The sequence below is a fragment of the Diorhabda sublineata genome, chromosome 10 (assembly GCF_026230105.1).
Source record: "Diorhabda sublineata isolate icDioSubl1.1 chromosome 10, icDioSubl1.1, whole genome shotgun sequence".
NCBI classification, from domain to species: domain Eukaryota; kingdom Metazoa; phylum Arthropoda; class Insecta; order Coleoptera; family Chrysomelidae; genus Diorhabda; species Diorhabda sublineata.
The window spans coordinates 18890737-18910685 of NC_079483.1; the positions used below are offsets into that span (position 1 = coordinate 18890737).

The window sequence follows — 19949 nt, forward strand, 5'->3', positions numbered from 1 at the left end:
AGTCCAGTCATTTCATACATTTTGAAATGCAAAAAAAAGTCAAATTCAGTTTTTTTTCAATAACTCGGTTTTGTGTTGAAATACGATAATTTTGGATAGAAACTTTTTTGTTGCTTTTTTTACGCTCTACAAATTTGGTTCTATACAATTGTCGCCAATTGTTGATGGTTATTGAGTTATCGATCGAAAATCAAAAATTTTTATTTTTTGTTATAAACTCGATGAGTATAATGATATTGATTTTAATTTTTCTTGTGTAGTAACAGAAAACAGCACTACATTTATATCTGTGCGCATGTGTATCGTTGTGCTGATAGCGCATGCGCACGACGTGTGCCTTGACAGACCCCAGTTCTATGTAAAATTTTATACAACGATTAACCGCACCTAAAATTTATCGACGTGACCCTGTATATTTCATCTAATTAACATTTGTTGATGAAAAAAAAATTGAAAAACAAAATTTGATGCATAGTTAATTTTCCTTGGACCTATTTTAAGAATTTATCGAGTGTAACGATAATTCCATCGAAACCAAACGAATATTATTAATTTCATGAATAATTATTCAAATTATTAAATCGCCCGTTTATGTAGCAGCATTTTTAAAACATTGACAACAATGCAAAAACAAGTTGTTGGAAATTAAACTCTCCGGCGATCACTTCGCGTCGATCAGTTGATGATTCCGATTGAATTTAGTGCTGTTCGTTCTTTTTATATATATAACCATGGACGTTGAGTGTAGTGAAGAAATATTCGGACCTCGGCACGATTCTTTACAAGTAGTTATCCCTTTAACGATACTATACGTTATAATATTCATAACCGGCACTATCGGGAACGTGAGTACTTGCATAGTGATATCGAAAAACAAAACGATGCACACAGCCACCAATTATTATTTATTCAGTTTAGCCATATCGGATCAACTTCTCCTTTTATCCGGCGTTCCGCAAGAAGTATTTTTGTTTTGGCAACGATACCCGTACATTTTCGGCGACAGATTTTGTTTCATGCGAGGACTGTCCAACGAAACTTCCAGCAACGCCACGGTTCTTATAATCACGGCATTCACCGTCGAACGATACCTGGCTATATGTCATCCTTTCCTAGCGCACACGATGTCGAATTTATCCCGGGCTATTAAACTTATTATATTAATTTGGTTGTTGTCTATATGTTTGGCAATACCGCAAGCTATGCCGTTAAAAGTTGTCGGGAAGTGTCCGCAGTGCGTCGTGGAAGAAACCATCATTGATTACAATTTCGAAATTTCGACTATTCTTTTCTTTATTGCACCTATGACTGTAATTACGGTACTGTATATTTTAATTGGGGTTAAATTGAGATCGAATAGTGCCGAAAAGAGGATCACAAGTACGAAAATAATGAGACGTTCTTCGAAAAAAGTTGTTAATATGTTAGGTAAGATCATATTTTTTTATTCTATAATTTTTTTTTACCATTCGTTGTTGCGAACAAAAAAAACCTACGAGGATTCTATAATAACATTGAGGTTGGGTTTGAGGGAGGTAATTACAATATACGGAAGGTGGAATTACTTTTAAGTTAGGTTAGGTTCTACTCAATACCATTATTTATACAAAATCTCATCTAACACGTGCAGTCATCGTGGTGTTGTCATCTTAATTTGTGTATTATAACGATCTATAACGCACATGTGTAATTCTGTGGTCTTTGCCATTTTCAAGAAATTAATGGCGGCCGCGTTTGCGCGCGGCTTTGATTTCTCCCGTCATGTGGTCTCGGAATGTAAACAAAACAGACAGACTTGGATTTGCTTGCGTTGTATTTCACTTAAGCATTGTCATTTGGCTCGTCTCTTATTTTAACTTTATTATTTATATCTGTAAATATTATTTCTTTCATAAAACTTCTATAATTTGAATATATGACCTAATAGTGAATAACATTATTCGATCATTTGAACAGACCACTGTTTCGCGCGCTACTCTTATTGGAGCCGCCATTAATTTCTTAGCTCGAGGCCAACCTATCGTGTGAATGACCTCTCGTGTCCAGACTTTCCAATACAGGGACTTTAAATATAATTTTGCAAATTATCAATTTTTACTTGTTTTTTTTTTAAATGATTAGTCTCTAAAGAGACCTAAAAACAAAATGATTTAACAAAAAATGAAAAGTTGAAGAAAATAAATGAAACTTTAAGCAAACCTTTAGTCCAATTTATTTTTGGTCATAAGATGCCGATAAATTATCATTTTCAATAATTTTTTTTCATTTTGATTATGTTTCCGACGCATTTAAGTTGAGAATAGCCAAAAAAAATCCAAAAATATAAAACTTGTTTTTAATTAAACTAGGTTAGGTTTCCACAATGAATAAAAATTATAATACAATTGATAATTTAATGTTATTCTTATTTTTCCATTAACTTAATGTTTCCTGGAATATTCAACGTCTTTGGACCTCCCGCATGTCATTTTTTAATAATTCTCGTCCTCAGCTAAACAACTGAGGCCAAAATTTCAATTGTTAAAAATTATGGTAAACAGCCTCCATTTTGTTTTTGATTCTACTTCAGAATTTGACACATTTTTCAAAACAACTTGGCTAAGTGGTCGTGTTCTCGACTATAATAAAGCAGCAAGTTGAAACTGGTGTAAAGTTTGTCAAGACTTGTCACTGCTACATCCGGTGTTGATGTCCTTTGTCGTGACCTTGATTTTATGCATCAAAGATCGTTTCCATAACCCGGTCAACCGGTCCCAGTTGTTTGTATTTTCCGAACCTCAACCTATTGCTAATGAAGATATTTTTAACCTAAAATGTAAAATTCAAAATCTTGTTTTTCAATTGTGGCTATTAAAAATAAACAAATAATATTTATTATTTATGCATAAATGTAAATTACAGCTTTTTGATACATTATTTTCAACAGCATCGGTATAAACAGCTAACGGTATTTTAAATATCATTTTATCTCTAATTAATTCCAATATGGTGTCATAAAAAATAAGATTTAGCGAGAGTAGAAAATCAATAAAAAAACTTTATACAATGGATTATCCAAAACCAAGTGAATCATCATCATGTTTTTTGTTTATTATAAATTGGATTCTTAATATACTTTTTCATCCGTAAAACTACAATAAACTCGTGGAGTACAATATTTGGAAGAAATTTTCATCATTACAAGTCATCTTAAGCTGTTTCTACATATACGAGGGTCAAACGAAAACTTTTCAACCCAACAAGCTTCAGATGTAATTATAATATGGATTTAAGACTAAGCTACAAACAAATAATGATAATTTGGATGTCCCCATTTAACTTCAGTGATGCAAATAATTTATTCGATTTTTAAACCAGTTTGCCGCTTTTTTTTGATATTTTTTAATCACCCGTCTGGTATTACTTCACATCGATGCCGTTCTATTTAAAAAAATTATTCTTTACCTAATCCAAATTATCAAAAAGTTAATTAGAATCACCTTATAAATGGGAATATATCAAACAAAGCGAGCCTGCTACGAAAATAAAGGCATCTGTTAGGAAAACGTTGCCAAATCTAGTAAAATTTCTTGATTTAATAACATTTATTTGTCATTAGGTCGATAGAAAAGAAACAAACATTTATTATAAATAAGAATGTTGCTATTAATCTTATTTTATAACACACGATGTTCTTGTCGTCATATTATTTTATTTTTTTTGTATAATATAATCTCAAATATCTGTTTCAACAAATTTCCAATTTCAAATCACTTTTATAACTTAATGTTATACGAATCTTTAACAAATTGAAATTATATATAAAAATTATTTAATACAACAGTAGAATATTTGTTTGGTTCGATGTATAGATGATATTTTAATTTGGTCAACTGTAAAAGCCGCAGTCACGAAATACAAATCTGCTGCAAGAAATAGCAACGTTGCCACTTTTAAATTACTATCAGTTATGTTAGCGTCTTAAAATTCTGTTAAGTTAGAATCCTTAAAAATATTGTATATTATAAAAAAAACGTATCCAAAGTGATTGAATTCTGTTCGTATTGTGTGTGTTTATTAAATTATATTTACAACAACACACGACAACAACAACAACAACCTATTTTACGTTAAAAAGTAAACAATATATATGGAAGATACCAGACGTACCTTCGTTAGAGTCAATTTGGCAACATGGTTAAATTATGACCGTTGTTTTTTAAAGTCTTGTATCGATACATGGGATAGATAATCTTGTATATAAAAAGATATTTTTCATGTTTTGTTCTGTTCACAACTTTTTTATGCTGTGGACAATATTTAAATAAAAAACAAAGCACAATTCGTGAAAATAATGATGTTTCATTTCGTGTAAATGACTAATTTGAATCGATTTATTTCAATTAGAATTATGTAGAAAAGAAACAGATATTGTTCAATAATTGATATAAACAAATATTTTTATCAATTAGTAATAACTATTAATTATTTACTAATAATTAGTATTTCAAGGTACTTCCGTCGATCAATAAAATTAATTATAACAAAATAACATGAAATGTCGGCTGGTTTTTTACATTACATCGGCAGTAGAATAAATTTTAATATGGATTTCCGAAATAATAAATAAATATAAACAAACAAGTCATTTTAATAACCTATAAAAAGAGAAATGTTATAAGGACCGAATAATAAAAACATATTTTTTATGTTTATCTAGCGAAATATATCTAAAAACAAAATGTAAACAAACCGATTGGAACTTTCTGTGATTTCCTACATATGAATAGGAAAACTTGTTTTGTACTTCTTATTAATTGTTTCTTATTAACTTTAAGGACGAAAAAGTTAATTTCACAAAAGTGATTCAATCAATCAACTGATTTAACTAATATTTGTTAGGTTGTTGAACCGGATATAACTAGAATCCAACTTGTATGTAACAAAAATGGCTGGCGCTACATCTGCATGAATATATCAGAGGTGCTTTATTTGCTTTTCATCAATATTATGTTATGTTATTTAAAATAAAATAAAGACGTCGATTTACAAAATTAAATTTAAACATTTTACGAACCATTTTCTATCCGTCACAAAGTTAACATTGACAACTGTTTATTTGTTTCGCGCCAAAGTCAACGCCTACTATACGCATGTACCATTGATTTTTAATTATTTATTATAATATATATAAATCGTTTTCTAAATAATTGAACATTATCTTCGAAAAAAATAAAATATTCAGAGTTATAGTCATGTCTTGCTGTTCAGCTTCTTTTCTATCTTGAATGGCATTTCAAGTGATATTTCTCCAAGGTTTGTAGAAGGCAGGTTGCCCGATAACGTGGATGTGACTGAGGGAAAACCGTTACGTCACAAATACGATTCCAAAAATAAACAGTTTTTACGTTTGATTTGTACTGTTTGTGGTTAACTGTTTAATCTAAAATAGTGTTATTTTCTGAGACGTAGCAGAGTTGATGATAATTTTGAAATAAAAAATATTAGAAATATATTACCGGGTACCCTATCCTCTACCAGCCTTGATCTTTCTTCACGTAAAATGATCTTTCAATGACATTTGACAGTAATGTAGTCATATCAACTTTAGTGTATTGAAGACCGTGAATATTTATTTAGAACTAATTCACAACTTCCTTGAAATGTGTTTTTTGACGGAAAAGTAGTAGAATGAGATGATCTAATAATATAAAATAAATTTTCTGACACTTCCTACATATAATTTAACAATTTGCTGTGATGGTCGTTGTACTTAAGTAATTATGTCATAATGAAATGTTGAAAACGAGGAAGCTATTTAATATTCAATATCAATATAGTCATTGACAATATTTATAAAGTTAAAGCATTGGAAATAAATGATTGTAAGTGTTTATAATAATGATCTAATTTCATGGAAAAAAAAACGCGTCAACATTACGTCGTAAAATTAAATAAAAATCAATATCAGCATAAAATGAAATTTTACTAAACAAAATTTACTTCAATAAGAAGAAATTGAGAGGATGATAGATATATAATTACCAAGCAATTTTTTTCACTACGGTGAACTTATTCTAAGAATCATTATAAATATAATACACCTTCCATAATTATCTATTAATACAGAGTGTGCTAACTTTAGGTTTATGAATCTCGTGTGGTAGATATACATAACCATTCCACTCTATATATATTTAGAATAAAATATACGTTTATTCTATAAAATGTTTTACAAGATGGCTAATGGAAAAACGTAGCAAAACGAAATTAAATTCCACACTTTTGATCTTGTAACGTTTGGCAACGCTGTCAAATAATGTCTAGACACCAGCTTTTTATAATATTTTAAAAACATATTTAGGTAGTTTTTCTAGTCAAAATAGATTAATGGTTGTGTAAATAAATGTTATGTTGGAAAGTTCAGTTCATTTATTGCGTTTTGTTGAATGCTTTCAATTATCTACTAGTTTAAAAGTTAAATCTGCTAAACAACACTGTTCTAATTTGCATAAAACACAATTTTACTCGTATAAAGTGAACTATAACCTCTATTAAAATGCATTACTAGATTTAAACAGAAAGTCCGTTTTAAATTGGAGAAATGTTTTTTTCAAAAAACGAATATTGTACAAATTATATTTCAAATATTCAAGTTCGGTTTGAGTACATTGAAAGCCATAGACTCTTTAATAAATCTACGATTGTTGCTATGTACATAAACATTAATGACATAAAAAGTTAATTGAACATGCAATAAGCAATAGAAACAATAATCATTTATCAATTTGTTAAAAAAAAAGTATTCTCAACTCAAAAATTATGTAAATTCAACATGCAAAAATTGTTAGAAACTAACCTCAATGTAAAATCTAACTTCTAATGAAAATTCCAGATACGTTTGTTACAAAATCACGAAAACTTCAATTTTTAAATGATAACTAATCTGATCAAAACATTATTTTAGTTGAAATTGCTCGAAAATAACTTATTAGAAGGTCCATTTTTTAACGTGTCTTGTCCTACTATGACTAATAGGTTCCCGCCCACACAACTACGCGATAAATTTTTAGGCGCGAAAGGCATAACTAAATACACTGAGAAAAGTGAAAATTCATTTTTCAATGTGAAATTACTTGAATCAAATTTCACGTTTAATTATTTTTCCTAAACTATACACAGTGAATTGCCAAAAATTAAAGAGTTAAAAAATTCAATAGTCAGCTTAACTGAATTGTCAATCTAAATAGAGTGTGTAAAATAGCTGGTAAAGAATGGTTTCGAATATTTATAAAAAGAAAACTTGACCCATCAATACATCTATAAGTTTAGTACCACTACGATTCTTCCGCTACTAGCGTTATTTGACCTCAAGTCAAAATGTCAATGTTGCCTTTATCTTATACCGCTTTATACTTTACAAATTATTCTAAAAGTTTGAATCTACGTCTCGTCCATATCACGTTTTATTATGAATAAATTTAAAAAATAAATTAATATTTGTTCTTAGTGTCACTATTTGATCTTGTTTTCTCAGTGTATTCTGTTGTAGTGTAAGTTAAATGACAATACGATTTCAAATACTTTTATGAGTAATTTCTCACTCTGTATTCGTATGCAATATTATTTACAATTATTCCTTATTGTATTGTAACTTTTAATGGGATTATTTTTTTTGCAGTGGCCGTAGTAATAACGTTCTTTTTATGTTGGGCTCCTTTCCACATACAGCGGCTATACGTCATTTATAATGTACCCACTAAAGAAACTCGGGACGCGTATATGCAGATCTATGGAATTATCACTTACATCAGCGGTTTTCTATTCTATACGTCAGCTACGATCAACCCGATTCTTTACAACATCATGTCAGCAAAATTTAGAGACGCTTTTAAGGTAAGTTCACACGTTCTATTCAAAATATTTAATTAAATTAATCAAATCTTGAGGATCTTTATTTTCTGTTTATGATTCATTTCAAATTATTATTGTAAATGTTGTAAGGAACGTTTTTTATCAAGGCTAAGCAAAACTAATAATATAATTATTGGTATATTAATAATACTTATTATATGTTGGTATTTTGGTACTGCATCAAATAATTGAATAAAAGTTTTACACTATGAAAATCTACGGATGTTGTAGGGTGACTACGAGGTCGAATTTATACAACGTTGCCAATCTTTGAAAAAAAGCATCGAGGTTAAGGGAATTTGTTATAATGAGGTTAATCGATATTAAAAATGTTTTTCATAATTTATATATTTGATATAATGAAATTATAAAGAGTTATAACTATTAGCTGATTCATAGATTTTTTGTTAGAACGTAGCGAGGTAATAAAAATACTGTATATAGACTGATTCATATGAGATATTAAGAGATACAGGGCGTTAAAGTTGAAATTGAGTGATTTTGTTTCCAGGAAACCTTCTCATCGTGCTGTTTTCGCGGAGGCGGGATTTACAAACCACAAAGATCTATATCAGTAGTTTCTAAATCTCTGACGAAATGTCAGGATTCGACGGATTCGGGAAGCAGAAATAATTCCCTTCAATCGGTTTCGATCACGCTTCACAAAAATTATTTTAGTTCTACGGTAGGAATTGGAGAAAAAACAAAAATAGCACACGTGTAATATTTAATGGAATGAGCAACAATTACCACTTCCTATGGTTCAAGTGATAACGTTGCGGATGAATCGTAGGTGAATTATTAAAATGTTTTACGGCTCGAAGGACCAAATTCAGTTATTTGTTCCAGGTTTACCAGCACCACTGGCGATTTTCCAAGAAAATCGTCGCTGGAAGGAACTATTTAAATTATTTTATTTCATAGTATATGTAGTTTTAGTAATAGTTTATTTATATCTATATTTTTATACCAAAAAAAGTTATCTTGTGATAAAAAATGAGTTTACTATTTTTGTTGTTATTATTTCACCATTTTACGAATCGGTATAAACCAAATTTGAACAAACAAACATCCATAATGTTTACAAAATAGCATTCAAAATTTTTATATTATATGAAATATCTTATTGATTAAACAAAATATTAGTATAATTGACGATATATTTTTACGCGAACGACTTTAAAAAATCACAACGTGACAACTATGTAAAACACCATATGTTGTTGTCAACTTATCATAAAAACAGCTTAAAATGATAATAACCGTTACACCAATTGTTATGTAGTAACTCTGCGTATTGAAATAATTTTTAATTTATTTTACAATATAAACAACATTTCTGTATACAAATGTACGACAATTTATTCTATATGTAATTAAAACAAAGTTTTTAAATTTATAATAATACTGGAACATAGACAACACAGTAAACACGAGTGATGGCAGAAATCCATCGAATTCTATATAAACACCTACTGTTTCGTGTTCATTTTATGTTATTAGTTACACGTCAAACACTGTCATTAGGAAGAGGCGGCTGTCAATAACACTTCCGTCTCTACTATGTGATTCTCGCGTGCTGCGCATAATAATGAATATATTTAATAGGGTGTCGTGGATGATTTCGTGTGTGTGTTTATGCTTTTGAGGAATAATCTCGTTAGGAATTGTGGTGAGTGGCATTTAATATATCTAAATAAGTGTTTATAATATAATTTAATCTTTGATTCATAAATTACGAAACACTCACCTTAGAGTGTTATTTATCTTGACAAAATTGACACCATTAGAATCAAATATTATCTCCATTAAGTTGTGTTTTTATTTTATATTCAGTAATTATTTTATATAAGGATATGACAATAATAGCAATACTTATAAATTTATGCACTTTCGTCGAGTATCTAAAGTATTAAAAACAATGTTAACGATTTTAGAAGAATCAGCTGGAATAAATCGAAATCGATTATTAATTAAGAGAAAAGTATCCGAAAGTAATATTTTTATTCTTTACATAATAGAAATGCAAAAATATTTTTATGAATCTCAAATATTTGCTGTGTAATATTTGTTCAATTGTTTCACTGTCCTTTAGTTGGGAAGAATAAAGGAAGTAACACCCCCTATAACTGTATTGTTATACACAAAATTTATTTAGAAATATTCTTCAAAATCAAAAATTTGAGAATTACAAAAACAAAAAGTTATAAACATGAACCATAGATAAAACTAACGAATTATCAATTATTTTCACATCATGGTTGCCAGCTTTATAACTACTCTGCTAGGTAAATCTAGAGGTGTGAAAGGAAAGTTAAAAATTAACTTGACATTTTAGAATCGCCTTTATAATTATAAAATAAGGGTTTTAGGTTATTATATTTGTATCAGTCAAGGTATAATTTGGGATCAATTATTTTGAAATAAATATTCTTTCTCTATTCAGTAACATTTTCCATATAATAAGACATAAACTATGCTTGAGGTAAGACCCATCTCTATTTGCAGATTGCTATAAACACGATACACCCTCGTATAAAGTGTTTAGACGAGACATTTGGAACAATTGGAACTAAAAAATACTGTGAGATTAGTTGCTGTAGAATCCGAATTAATTATATATTTATTTATAATTTGAACAATCAAGCAAATTAGTCTTTTGGTTTTGGTTCATATTGAACTCCCAGTCGACTCAACGTGATCTGTGGTTTTAGATACTATTAAAACTGTTAGCGACGCCATCTTCACTTCCTACTACGAAAGTTGCGGTTTTTCTATAGAAAACTGTAAAATATTTTTTATATCGAAGTATAGAGATGTAGATTTCTTTTTACAACTTTATGAGTTTTAAAATAACAGTTCGTTGAAGCAAACTTTTATCATTTTTTAAAGTAAAAACTGTTTCTTTATAGGAACGAAACGTATTTTAACTTTATATATATTAATAACAAAACGTAGTTTTGCTGAAACTACCATTAAATATAATTTTAATCACGAATTTTTACGCATACCTAAACAGATATTGGAACTAATTAAATAAACGACACATCTCTAGCTGGATTTGTAATTATACCAGTTAAATGATAATAAAATACGTAAATGTTTTATGTATATATTATATACATTTATGGATAAATTATGAGAAAATATATTGTAGGAAATATATATTTACAGTTCTTAATAAAAGTTATTACGAAATTTTTTTTTTATTTGCTATCCTTTGGTCTATAATCGGGATTAAAAGGTACTCCATATGAAGGGCTTGGTAATATTGGTACTCCATAAGAAGTACCAGGCGGTGATGGTACGCTTGCGGATTCAACAGCTGATTTTATTTCAACCGATGAAGACATGGTAGTTGATGGTTTTTCAGTAGATTTTTCTTCCACCTTAGGTGGTCCGTAGTGACCGCCCTCGTTCTCCTTCAAACCATAATTAATATAATAAACTTCTGGTGATAACTGTTTATGAGGTACCGGCGTGGGTAAAAATATCTTTTGTTGTTTTTCCTTTTCTGATAATACGTATACTATGGTTTTTTCTTCGGTTTGTGGTTGAACTGGTACGATCGGCGACGGTTGCGGGAAACGGGGAGCTTGAATGAAAATATATCTATAAAGTTTTTTTTTAGAAGGTGCAGGTAGAGGTACCGCTTCCGTGGGCTTAGCTTCTTCCGGCGGTGGTTTGAAATAGTAAACGAATTTAGAAATATCTATTTTCTCGTGTTCAGGTTTGGGGTAACTGTAACCGGATTCCCCGTAGCAGAAATACGAAAGCTCCAAAATAATCCCAATGCACTGTAAACAACGAAACAGTCGAGAAATTTAGGCAACACGTTATACAGGTTTGATTTTATTAATATTTTTCAACGTATTTGTACAGAATATGAAAGTTTATCGGTTATTCAAAAATTTTAGTCATATTATTATCCATATTTAATACAAATTAATAATAGAAATATATAATAATGAAAAAAATAGTAATAATCAAGTTGACGAAGTTATGCAACACATTATACAGTTCCCATATTGGAATAACGTGTATAACGCGCAAGCTATATTGAATATAAAAAAATGTATGCAACACACTATACAATTCTCGTATTGGTATTATCTGTATTATACTTACCAAAATTTTCATCATTTTAAACTGAATGTGAAGTAGGATCGTACTTCCAGATTTAATGGACATTACAGCAGTTTTATTACCGTCCCACTCATCACAAATTAAAGATGCAAATATCACATAACTAGTGATAATGCAATTAGCGAGTGGTTATGATATAAATGAAAGTGACACATTTACTATTTCATAAGATTATTTTATACGAATTTCAACCGTATAGCAACATCAATAAGGGCGGTTATACAAATCAACAATACGTTGAGGGTAAAAACATTCGTATTATGCACGGAGTAGAGTGGAACGTTTCATTTAAGCAAAGTTTTCAATTAAAATGTTTTATTTCCATTCGAATACGACATTATATTGTTTATTTTTGCTTCAATAAAAACAATTTCGTGTTTATTATAATTATAATTTAATATCGGCAACGCAGAACGTGTGTATAGAGCACGAACTGTCAAAATGTAACGATTCCCATATCAAAATGACCGCTGTGGGGTAAGTAAATGCTTTGGTCGTAAACTTCTGCGTGCGGATTTATTAGCTTTGTGAAATTATTTTAGGTTGTTAGTTTTATTGGGAAAAACGACGAAATGCGAAATTTCCTCCTGGAAATGTGGCTTTGCTGGATTTTTTCTAAATAGATCCTATTATAAAGTCGATTGTTTACCTCACGGTTGCTATTTTGACGTTTATCAGCTGTTTCCTTCGATTCGTATATTCAGCTAACTTCATATAATACACCGTTGCCACATAACGCCGTTTTTATTAAAGATAAGAGGTGTTGATGAATTTATACGAATTGGAAGCTGATACATGTAATGAATTTGTTTTTGAATCATAGTTACACGGTTCGTACCACGTGGTATTGAAATTTTTTTAATGTAAGAATGGAAAATTTCAATTTTTAATTCAAGACCAAAAAAGTACTCGTGGTAGAACTGAATTCTATATACCGTTTTCGAAATATTTTGTTTCAAAAATTGAAGAACGATAACCCATTATGGTATAAAGTGACGATTAAATTATTTATTGAACAAACATTTTTATTTTCCTCAACGCCATTTTTAAAACACCCTGTATATTTTCCGTAAAATGAAGGATTTTAAAGGAAACGGTCACTTTTTTAAATAAAATCGCATATACTAGTAAAATGTACGTTTATTTTATTTTAAAAGTTTATTTATTTAAAAATACCAGTAGGGCAAGAACACCACGTCGTTCCGGGAATTTGTAATATACCAACTGATGCATAGAAACGCGATAGACCTATCCACGGAGTGCATACGTCATAATCTGAAATTGAATCTAGTTGCTAATCTCGTTTCCAAGACATTACATCACAAAATTTGGCAACACTGTAGCTTATTAAATCGTTTCTTATAGGTATTTACGAAGATTACAAAAATCAAATGAAAATATAATTATTATTATATACAGCTTCAAAATATGAAAAAAAAATTCATTATAAATATACATTCAACATTTAGTGATACTATATTCTATATTTTATAACTCACTTGAATTTAATTTGACAATAAAAACAGTATCCATTTTGTTATTATCAACATATATGATTTATTTTTATTATTAAATTAAAATATCAAAAAAAAGTATCAATTAATCTAATTACTCTTTAGTTTGTAACTAATACGGTTCTTTTTTAATAATCTCTACACTACAAACAATAAGATTTATGCAAAAGTTTTAAAACAAACTATAATTAACGAAATATACGTTGCAAATTTAAACACTACTCCAGATAGATTCGGAAAAACAAATTAAAAACATTATACTCACTTCCATTAATGCCCGGCTTCATACCAAAAAATGCCGAAGCTGTATTTTGAGCTGTATCTATCCCATCATTAATAGTTTCGCCGATAGTTGAAGCGGCATTAAGAACGCTTCCGTTTACAGCAATAACGGCAACAGCCAAAAGAACTACCTGATAATAAAACCACTACATTATAGTTACTTAAATCATTGGGCACTGTATGACAAAGTTATTGTATTGTAAATATAAACAGTTTGTATGGATTAATTACTGAAGTATTTCTGATATAACCTGCATTTCTCATTCTTCTTTTTTTGGTTTCGTATAGGAAGCGAAGCTGTAACTTTACACTAATTTGTCACATAAAGTTTTTAATTATTTATTAACATTAATTATAGCTTATATAACAATATTTTATCGAATATTTTCGCTGTTTCTTCGAACACAAGGAATAGAAGATTTAAAAAAAACTAAGTGGCAGTGTAATGATAGAGATAAGGACTAAACTATACGGAAAAGAAGAATAACCTAATTGTTAGTAAGTATACAAAACAAATTGAATGTATCTAGTCGTGTATAAAATCTTTGTATCTAGTTGAGAAACGTGAACATTAAGAACAGTTTTAGTGATGTTAAGGTTGGTTTTGATAATTTCAATTAACTAAATAGAAATTTGAAAATGTATACTTACGAATTTCAACATGTTTGTTATAAAGTCGATTTTTAGATATTCAACTATAAATATTTTTAAATAATATTGTGTTTTTATACGGGAACGAATATTATATTTTAATTACATTTTAAATACATACAACTTTCTGTATCTGTTGAGAATTTTATTAAATGATTCAAAATTATTTTTTAATTATATCATTTATAATTAATTGATGAATTTGTACTGGAAAATTTTTCTCTTTAAAGATACTTTCTATTTTTTTATCTTGATTTTAAATCTCTTTTGATATAAAATAACCACCAGGTCGAAAAGTGTCTCTGATAGAAATAGGTTTATAACTTTGCTAATATTTTAAACAGTGTATTTGTAAAAATTCCATATTCTTATTAGTATACTTGAACATGTTTGATATAAAAGTGTTTACGTACTTAAAAAATCATTAAAATATATTAAGTGATTAATAATGTTAAGACAAAAGTATAAATGGTCAGTTTTTGTAAGTATTGAACTGTAGTTTTACGACAATTCAGAGTAGAAATAGCAATGATTAAGTTGGTAAGTACCAATATTATCCACTGCAATAACACAATTAGTTAACAGTGCCATTTATGTTCATTTAATTACTTTATGTTTGTCGACGACTGATATAAAAAAGTATTATACATCGTAAGACTTAAAAAATTGATACGAAATTGTTAATAATATATAAGAGACAATACCTTGAATGCTTAAAAATAATTTTTTTTCCTTTGCGCTATTTTTTCGTTTTTTTTTTTGTATTTACCTCCCTTCGCTGTTATTTTTATAAACACACTCCTTACTATTATTTTATCTATTGTCTTCTTCTTTTTTATTTCTTTTGCCGAGTCTTGTACTAAGTGGTCTATGATGATCCTTGAGAAAATTATTCCTTTTAATACTTGAATCAACATAGGCAACTTGTTATACACTAGACAGGACCGCAATCAGGATCGTTTCTCTCGTGGCTATGTTTATATTATAATTAATTTTATTCAATATATTAAGATATATTAATTATTATAAATATACATATGATTTTTAGGTGGTATTATCAGTTTTATTGGCAGTTGCTATTGCTTCTCCCGAACCTAATCCAGACTTTTTTTCGGACGTCGGTAAAACGTTTACCGACGGCGCTCTTTCAATTGGTAGTGCATTTAATTCCTTTGTAGGGGTACCTAGTAAGTATTGTGAATAACCTGTAACCGATTCTGTTTATTAACGGCGTATCTTTTTTATTGCTAAAGATGCGAATATTAACGGCTACCAATGTGCTAGCGGAGGAAATTTGATGCAATACTACAAAACTATCGGTGTTTATCCTGTAACTGGTACGACCTATTGCTCTTGTCCTGTGGGGCTTTTACAGAACACCGTTGGTGGACTACTTCAGCCAGGTACGCTCAACGGAGGCTCGGTACTCCAAGGAAGTACCTTTATCAATGGTGAAAACACTGGATCAATCATTAAAAAAACTGTGGAGACTGTAGTAGAGAGACAGTAATATTGTTATTAAATATTAAACGAATATACCAAAAAAGAACCCATTGTGTATTTTTTTACAAATATTAAAAAACTTTGATGAAAAAAATTCCTGTCAAATATATTCCTAATTATTCGGAAATATAATTAAGTTTGGCAACAAGTATATTTTTAAATCTATTTTATCGATTCTTAAACTTCATTTCGATGCTACCAACTGATTTTCTTTCCCTTTTAAAAACATTGAAATGCTCAAGAGATTTCGAAACCAATCAAATTTGTTTTCACTGGTCACATGATATAAATCATATGCTATATATACCTTTTTGAAAAAATAAAATATATATATATAGGCTTAGTTTTGTCATTTTTCTTACCTTTCCTAATTATTTTTTGAAAAGAAAATCAAAAAATCAAAAATAAATGAATAATATGATTGAAAAATTTTGGGTTATGTCAATTTAAAAGCACAACATACACGTTATCGAAAGGAAAGTTACAACGTTGCCATGTTTTATGTAATAATATTCTAATTAAATACGCATCTATTTCAAAAGAATTTGGAATTATTAACATTGTTTTGATACGTTTTTATAAAACTAAAAAAATTTAAATATGAAATATAGCGAGAGAGATGATTTCGACTCACTATTATTTTGATAGAAACACTCCCTACTATTATTTTATCTATTGTCTTCTTCTTTTTTATTTCTTCTACCTTTCTTGTAGTAAGTGGTCCATGATGATTCTTGAGAAAATTATTCCTAATGTCTTAATTGAAATATAATATACAATTTTTTAAATATAAATCTAATTTTCTGTAGAATGCTTGTATATTATTGTTGCAAACTATATTTAAATTTCTCTCCTAATACCCAAATCAACATAGGCAACTTGTTATACACCAGACAGGACCGCAATCAGGATCGTTGAAGGAAAGTCGTCAATTCTGCAGTTAGAATTATTTTTTTAACCTATAGATATTGTTTAGGATTATATGCAATTATGTGTATGTAGAATAAACAAGGCTGGGAGTTTTTTCATAAAAAAAACTGAAATGATTCTATCATCTATTGAACGTGCTTATTCTCACTATGTTTATAATTACTCTTATTTTACTTAGTGGATAAGACATATTAGTGTTTTCATCTTGTATATCCCCTCGATAAAAATTTTTCATTTCACATTGTATTGAGAGATTTTTTTATACTAAATGAAAATTGTACACTTAATAAAACTAATTTTATTAATAACTGTTTGAATTGCAATTTTTATGATTCTCTAAAAATTTTATTAAAATTGTGAATTTTATAGCTCACCTTGATTTTCCCTTATTTAATACTATAACAATAACTAATTTATTTTCAATCGTAAATTCGTTTTTGTTCCATTCCAGGTAACATTGACTATGACATTTTTTCCAAAGTCTACCAAAGTTACAGTAAGTTTAAACTAATTATTTTAATGGTGTATCACCCAAAAATAATTTAATGGGGCTAATTTTATATTATAATAAGAAAGAATTTGATATTTTTGATCTAAGTAAGTGCGTGTGAAATTTCTTCTTCCCATCTATACATGCCTTAACTTGTCTCATACCAGGTGTCTCTATCCATCTCCCCGGAGCTTGTATTGCAAACAGATTGTTGCTCAGGCCAAACCATTAAACTTGGAGTGTACCAGGTGGCTTCATTATTTAGTATTATATTTTCCATTTTAGATCTTCGTTATTATTGGAGTTGCAGTTGTTTGCAAATGTAATTCAACTGGGAACACCAATAACATAAATAAAACAGAAACCAAATCCCGCCAAACTACTCTAGGTGAAGTGAAATCTGAAGTTGTGGACACCTTAGCGAATTTGGCATTGGAGATTTTGAACAAAGATAATGAAGAATCTGTTTATTTGGTTCAGAACCCAATATATCCACAATCCTACATTCAACCGCTACTGCCTCAAATACAACAACCATCACCACCTAAACCACTTCTCCAGTTTCAACAGCAAATAGCTGTACCCGTCGGAGAAGTTATTGTACCTGATGGGACATATCAGAAAGCAGACAAAGCAATATATATCCCATTGAATCCAATAAATCAAGGCCAAGTAACTGCATCGTCCAAGTAATTATTGAACTAGTTTTATAACTCAAGAAACTGTAGTCCTGTTAATGACTTTTTACAATAGTCAAATAAAAATTTGTAAAAATATGTTTTATACATATAAATCAAACATTTCAATTATTCATTTAAGCAACTACTATGAATTGTACCTTATTTAAATAAATGTTAAAGCCAAAAACATTTTGCAGTTCTTAATTACGTATTTAACTCAACTATTGCGTGTAGTTTACATTAAATAAATAAATAAATAAATAGTAACTTAGTTTCTTTCAAATTATTAATATAGAACTTATACTTAATTTGACTTTGACACATTCTTCTTTTTATTCTATCTCGTGGTTTAGACTCGTATTTACAAAGTAAAACCAACGATCTTGTTTTGTAGGTTTTTCCAACAATCTGTAACTGTGCGCTCCACAGTATTATATTTCAGTAATGAACAAAAGTTTTGGAATTAATCTGTGCATGCCAACACATATTTTAGTTCGGGTATCACACTATATCAGGTTCTAAAATATTTGTGGGATGGCGATAGAGTATTTAGTCGGTAATGAAGATAAAAGTGTATGGCTTTCTACCTGTGTTAAAAGATTATAGTCAAGTCATGTGTAATAAATCAAAGTTCGAAATACAGTCAGAGCATACTGCTGAACAAACCTATTTTATAGAGGATATCTATGGTTTATAGATAACATAACCTAAACGAACTGAAGTATAATGTTTGGAATTACGGATTAAATTCTTGTATATAAAAAGTTTCTATATTAATATGGCAACAAAAGTTGTAGCTACAGCAACTGTTAGAGCGGTCAAAAGAACTTTATTACCAACAAGAGCAGCTTTACTTTTGGTAAGTTATAAAATTGTTTAATTAAAAGTAAGCAGTCAAATTTGTTTTTTTCTCTCAGACACCTTCTGCAGTTAATCGGATTAAAGATATACTTAAAGATAAAAAACAATATGTAAGTACTACTTAACTTTTTGCAATTTAATTTCATAAATGTCAAATTTATTAATGTTGTAATTATTAGATACTCTCATCCCTTCTGTTATTATTTTTAATAACTGATTTTGTTATAAGGAATCATTATAAGTAACTCGACATCGATATAATATATTTAAAAAAATTAAAATAGTTTTAATAGGTTATGCAATCGGTTATAACTGTTGATGATATATGTTCAACTAATCTGGATAATAGATGTTGAATTATGAGTGTTAATTTAACTTTCTATAATATAGATTGGTTTGAAAATTGGAGTCCGTCAAAGGGGCTGCAATGGTTTGTCGTATACTTTAGATTATGCAGAAAAAAAAGGTAAATATCAAAATTTTCCAAAACAAGCCTTAGTATCATGAATTGGTTGGGTTTTTGAGTGGAAAAAGAGGGTTCATTTTGTTTATTTTACTTTCAAGATAAAATGGATGAAGAGGTAATACAAGATGGTGTGAGAGTATTTATTGATAAAAAAGCACAGTTGACACTATTAGGGACTGAAATGGATTACGTGGAGAGTAAACTCAGTTCCGAATTTGTCTTCAACAATCCAAATATTAAAGGAACCTGTGGTTGCGGCGAATCTTTTAGTGTATAAAAATGAAATATCTGACAATTGTGATGAATTGTAGTGATAATATTAAACAATAGAACATGATAGGTTATATTATTTCAATTGTGAATTTATTTATTAATGTTTAAAGTAAATTAAATAAAATTTCGTTCCATTTTATTGCATTTTATTGAAAACACTGTAGATGCCGTAAAATTGACGGTTTTGAAAGTATAACTTTTGTTTTAAAACTCATTAATAAAAATATTTTAATTTCATATAAACTAAATAAATAAGAAAT

General features: G+C 28.9%; 3 protein-coding genes across 9 annotated transcripts; all 3 read left to right on the forward strand.

Annotated features, from left to right (window-relative positions):
- The first annotated feature begins 621 nt into the window (after positions 1-621).
- LOC130449761 (pyrokinin-1 receptor-like) lies at positions 622-8901 on the forward strand. 4 transcript variants are annotated; one of them, XR_008910498.1, is made up of 4 exons: positions 622-1428; positions 7661-7875; positions 8405-8682; positions 8743-8901. XR_008910498.1 is itself a non-coding variant. In XM_056787751.1 (3 exons), exons 1-3 carry the CDS (start codon positions 732-734, stop codon positions 8615-8617), a joined length of 1125 nt encoding a protein of 374 aa, XP_056643729.1. In that variant the 5' UTR covers positions 622-731; the 3' UTR covers positions 8618-8901. The 4 variants fall into 4 exon arrangements, 1 of the variants encoding a protein (XP_056643729.1); XR_008910499.1 differs by having other exon boundaries at positions 638-1428; positions 8730-8901; XR_008910497.1 differs by having other exon boundaries at positions 667-1428; positions 8405-8686.
- Positions 8902-9431: 530 nt separating this feature from the next.
- Positions 9432-18356, forward strand: LOC130449570 (uncharacterized). Of its 4 annotated transcripts, none has more exons than XM_056787488.1 (3): positions 9442-9565; positions 17371-17415; positions 17695-18356. In XM_056787488.1, the coding sequence occupies exons 2-3, from the start codon at positions 17383-17385 to the stop codon at positions 18100-18102; spliced, it is 441 nt and encodes a 146-aa protein (XP_056643466.1). In that variant the 5' UTR covers positions 9442-9565; positions 17371-17382; the 3' UTR covers positions 18103-18356. The 4 variants fall into 4 exon arrangements, 2 of the variants coding, with proteins under 2 accessions (XP_056643466.1, XP_056643467.1); XR_008910464.1 differs by lacking the exons at positions 9442-9565; positions 17371-17415; positions 17695-18356 and adding exons at positions 14360-14432; positions 15535-15673; positions 15740-15986; XM_056787489.1 differs by lacking the exon at positions 9442-9565 and adding an exon at positions 14375-14432.
- Positions 18357-18686: 330 nt separating this feature from the next.
- LOC130449530 (iron-sulfur cluster assembly 1 homolog, mitochondrial) lies at positions 18687-19826 on the forward strand. The gene is made up of 4 exons (XM_056787412.1): positions 18687-18948; positions 19007-19060; positions 19341-19416; positions 19515-19826. The coding sequence occupies exons 1-4, from the start codon at positions 18868-18870 to the stop codon at positions 19691-19693; spliced, it is 390 nt and encodes a 129-aa protein (XP_056643390.1). The 5' UTR covers positions 18687-18867; the 3' UTR covers positions 19694-19826.
- The last annotated feature ends 123 nt before the right edge of the window (positions 19827-19949 follow it).

Bases quoted from the DNA above. Each gene is read 5' to 3' on its own strand.
- LOC130449761 (XM_056787751.1), top strand. From the start codon at position 732: ATGGACGTTGAGTGTAGTGAAGAAATATTCGGACCTCGGCACGATTCT. The intron at 1,429-7,660 runs GTAAGATCATAT...TTTTTTTTGCAG, and splicing joins AAAAGTTGTTAATATGTTAG to TGGCCGTAGTAATAACGTTC. The intron at 7,876-8,404 runs GTAAGTTCACAC...TTTTGTTTCCAG, and splicing joins AATTTAGAGACGCTTTTAAG to GAAACCTTCTCATCGTGCTG.
- LOC130449570 (XM_056787488.1), top strand. From the start codon at position 17,383: ATGACATTTTTTCCAAAGTCTACCAAAGTTACA. The intron at 17,416-17,694 runs GTAAGTTTAAAC...TTTCCATTTTAG, and splicing joins CAAAGTCTACCAAAGTTACA to ATCTTCGTTATTATTGGAGT.
- LOC130449530 (XM_056787412.1), top strand. From the start codon at position 18,868: ATGGCAACAAAAGTTGTAGCTACAGCAACTGTTAGAGCGGTCAAAAGA. The intron at 18,949-19,006 runs GTAAGTTATAAA...TTTTTCTCTCAG, and splicing joins CAAGAGCAGCTTTACTTTTG to ACACCTTCTGCAGTTAATCG. The intron at 19,417-19,514 runs GTAAATATCAAA...TTTACTTTCAAG, and splicing joins AGATTATGCAGAAAAAAAAG to ATAAAATGGATGAAGAGGTA.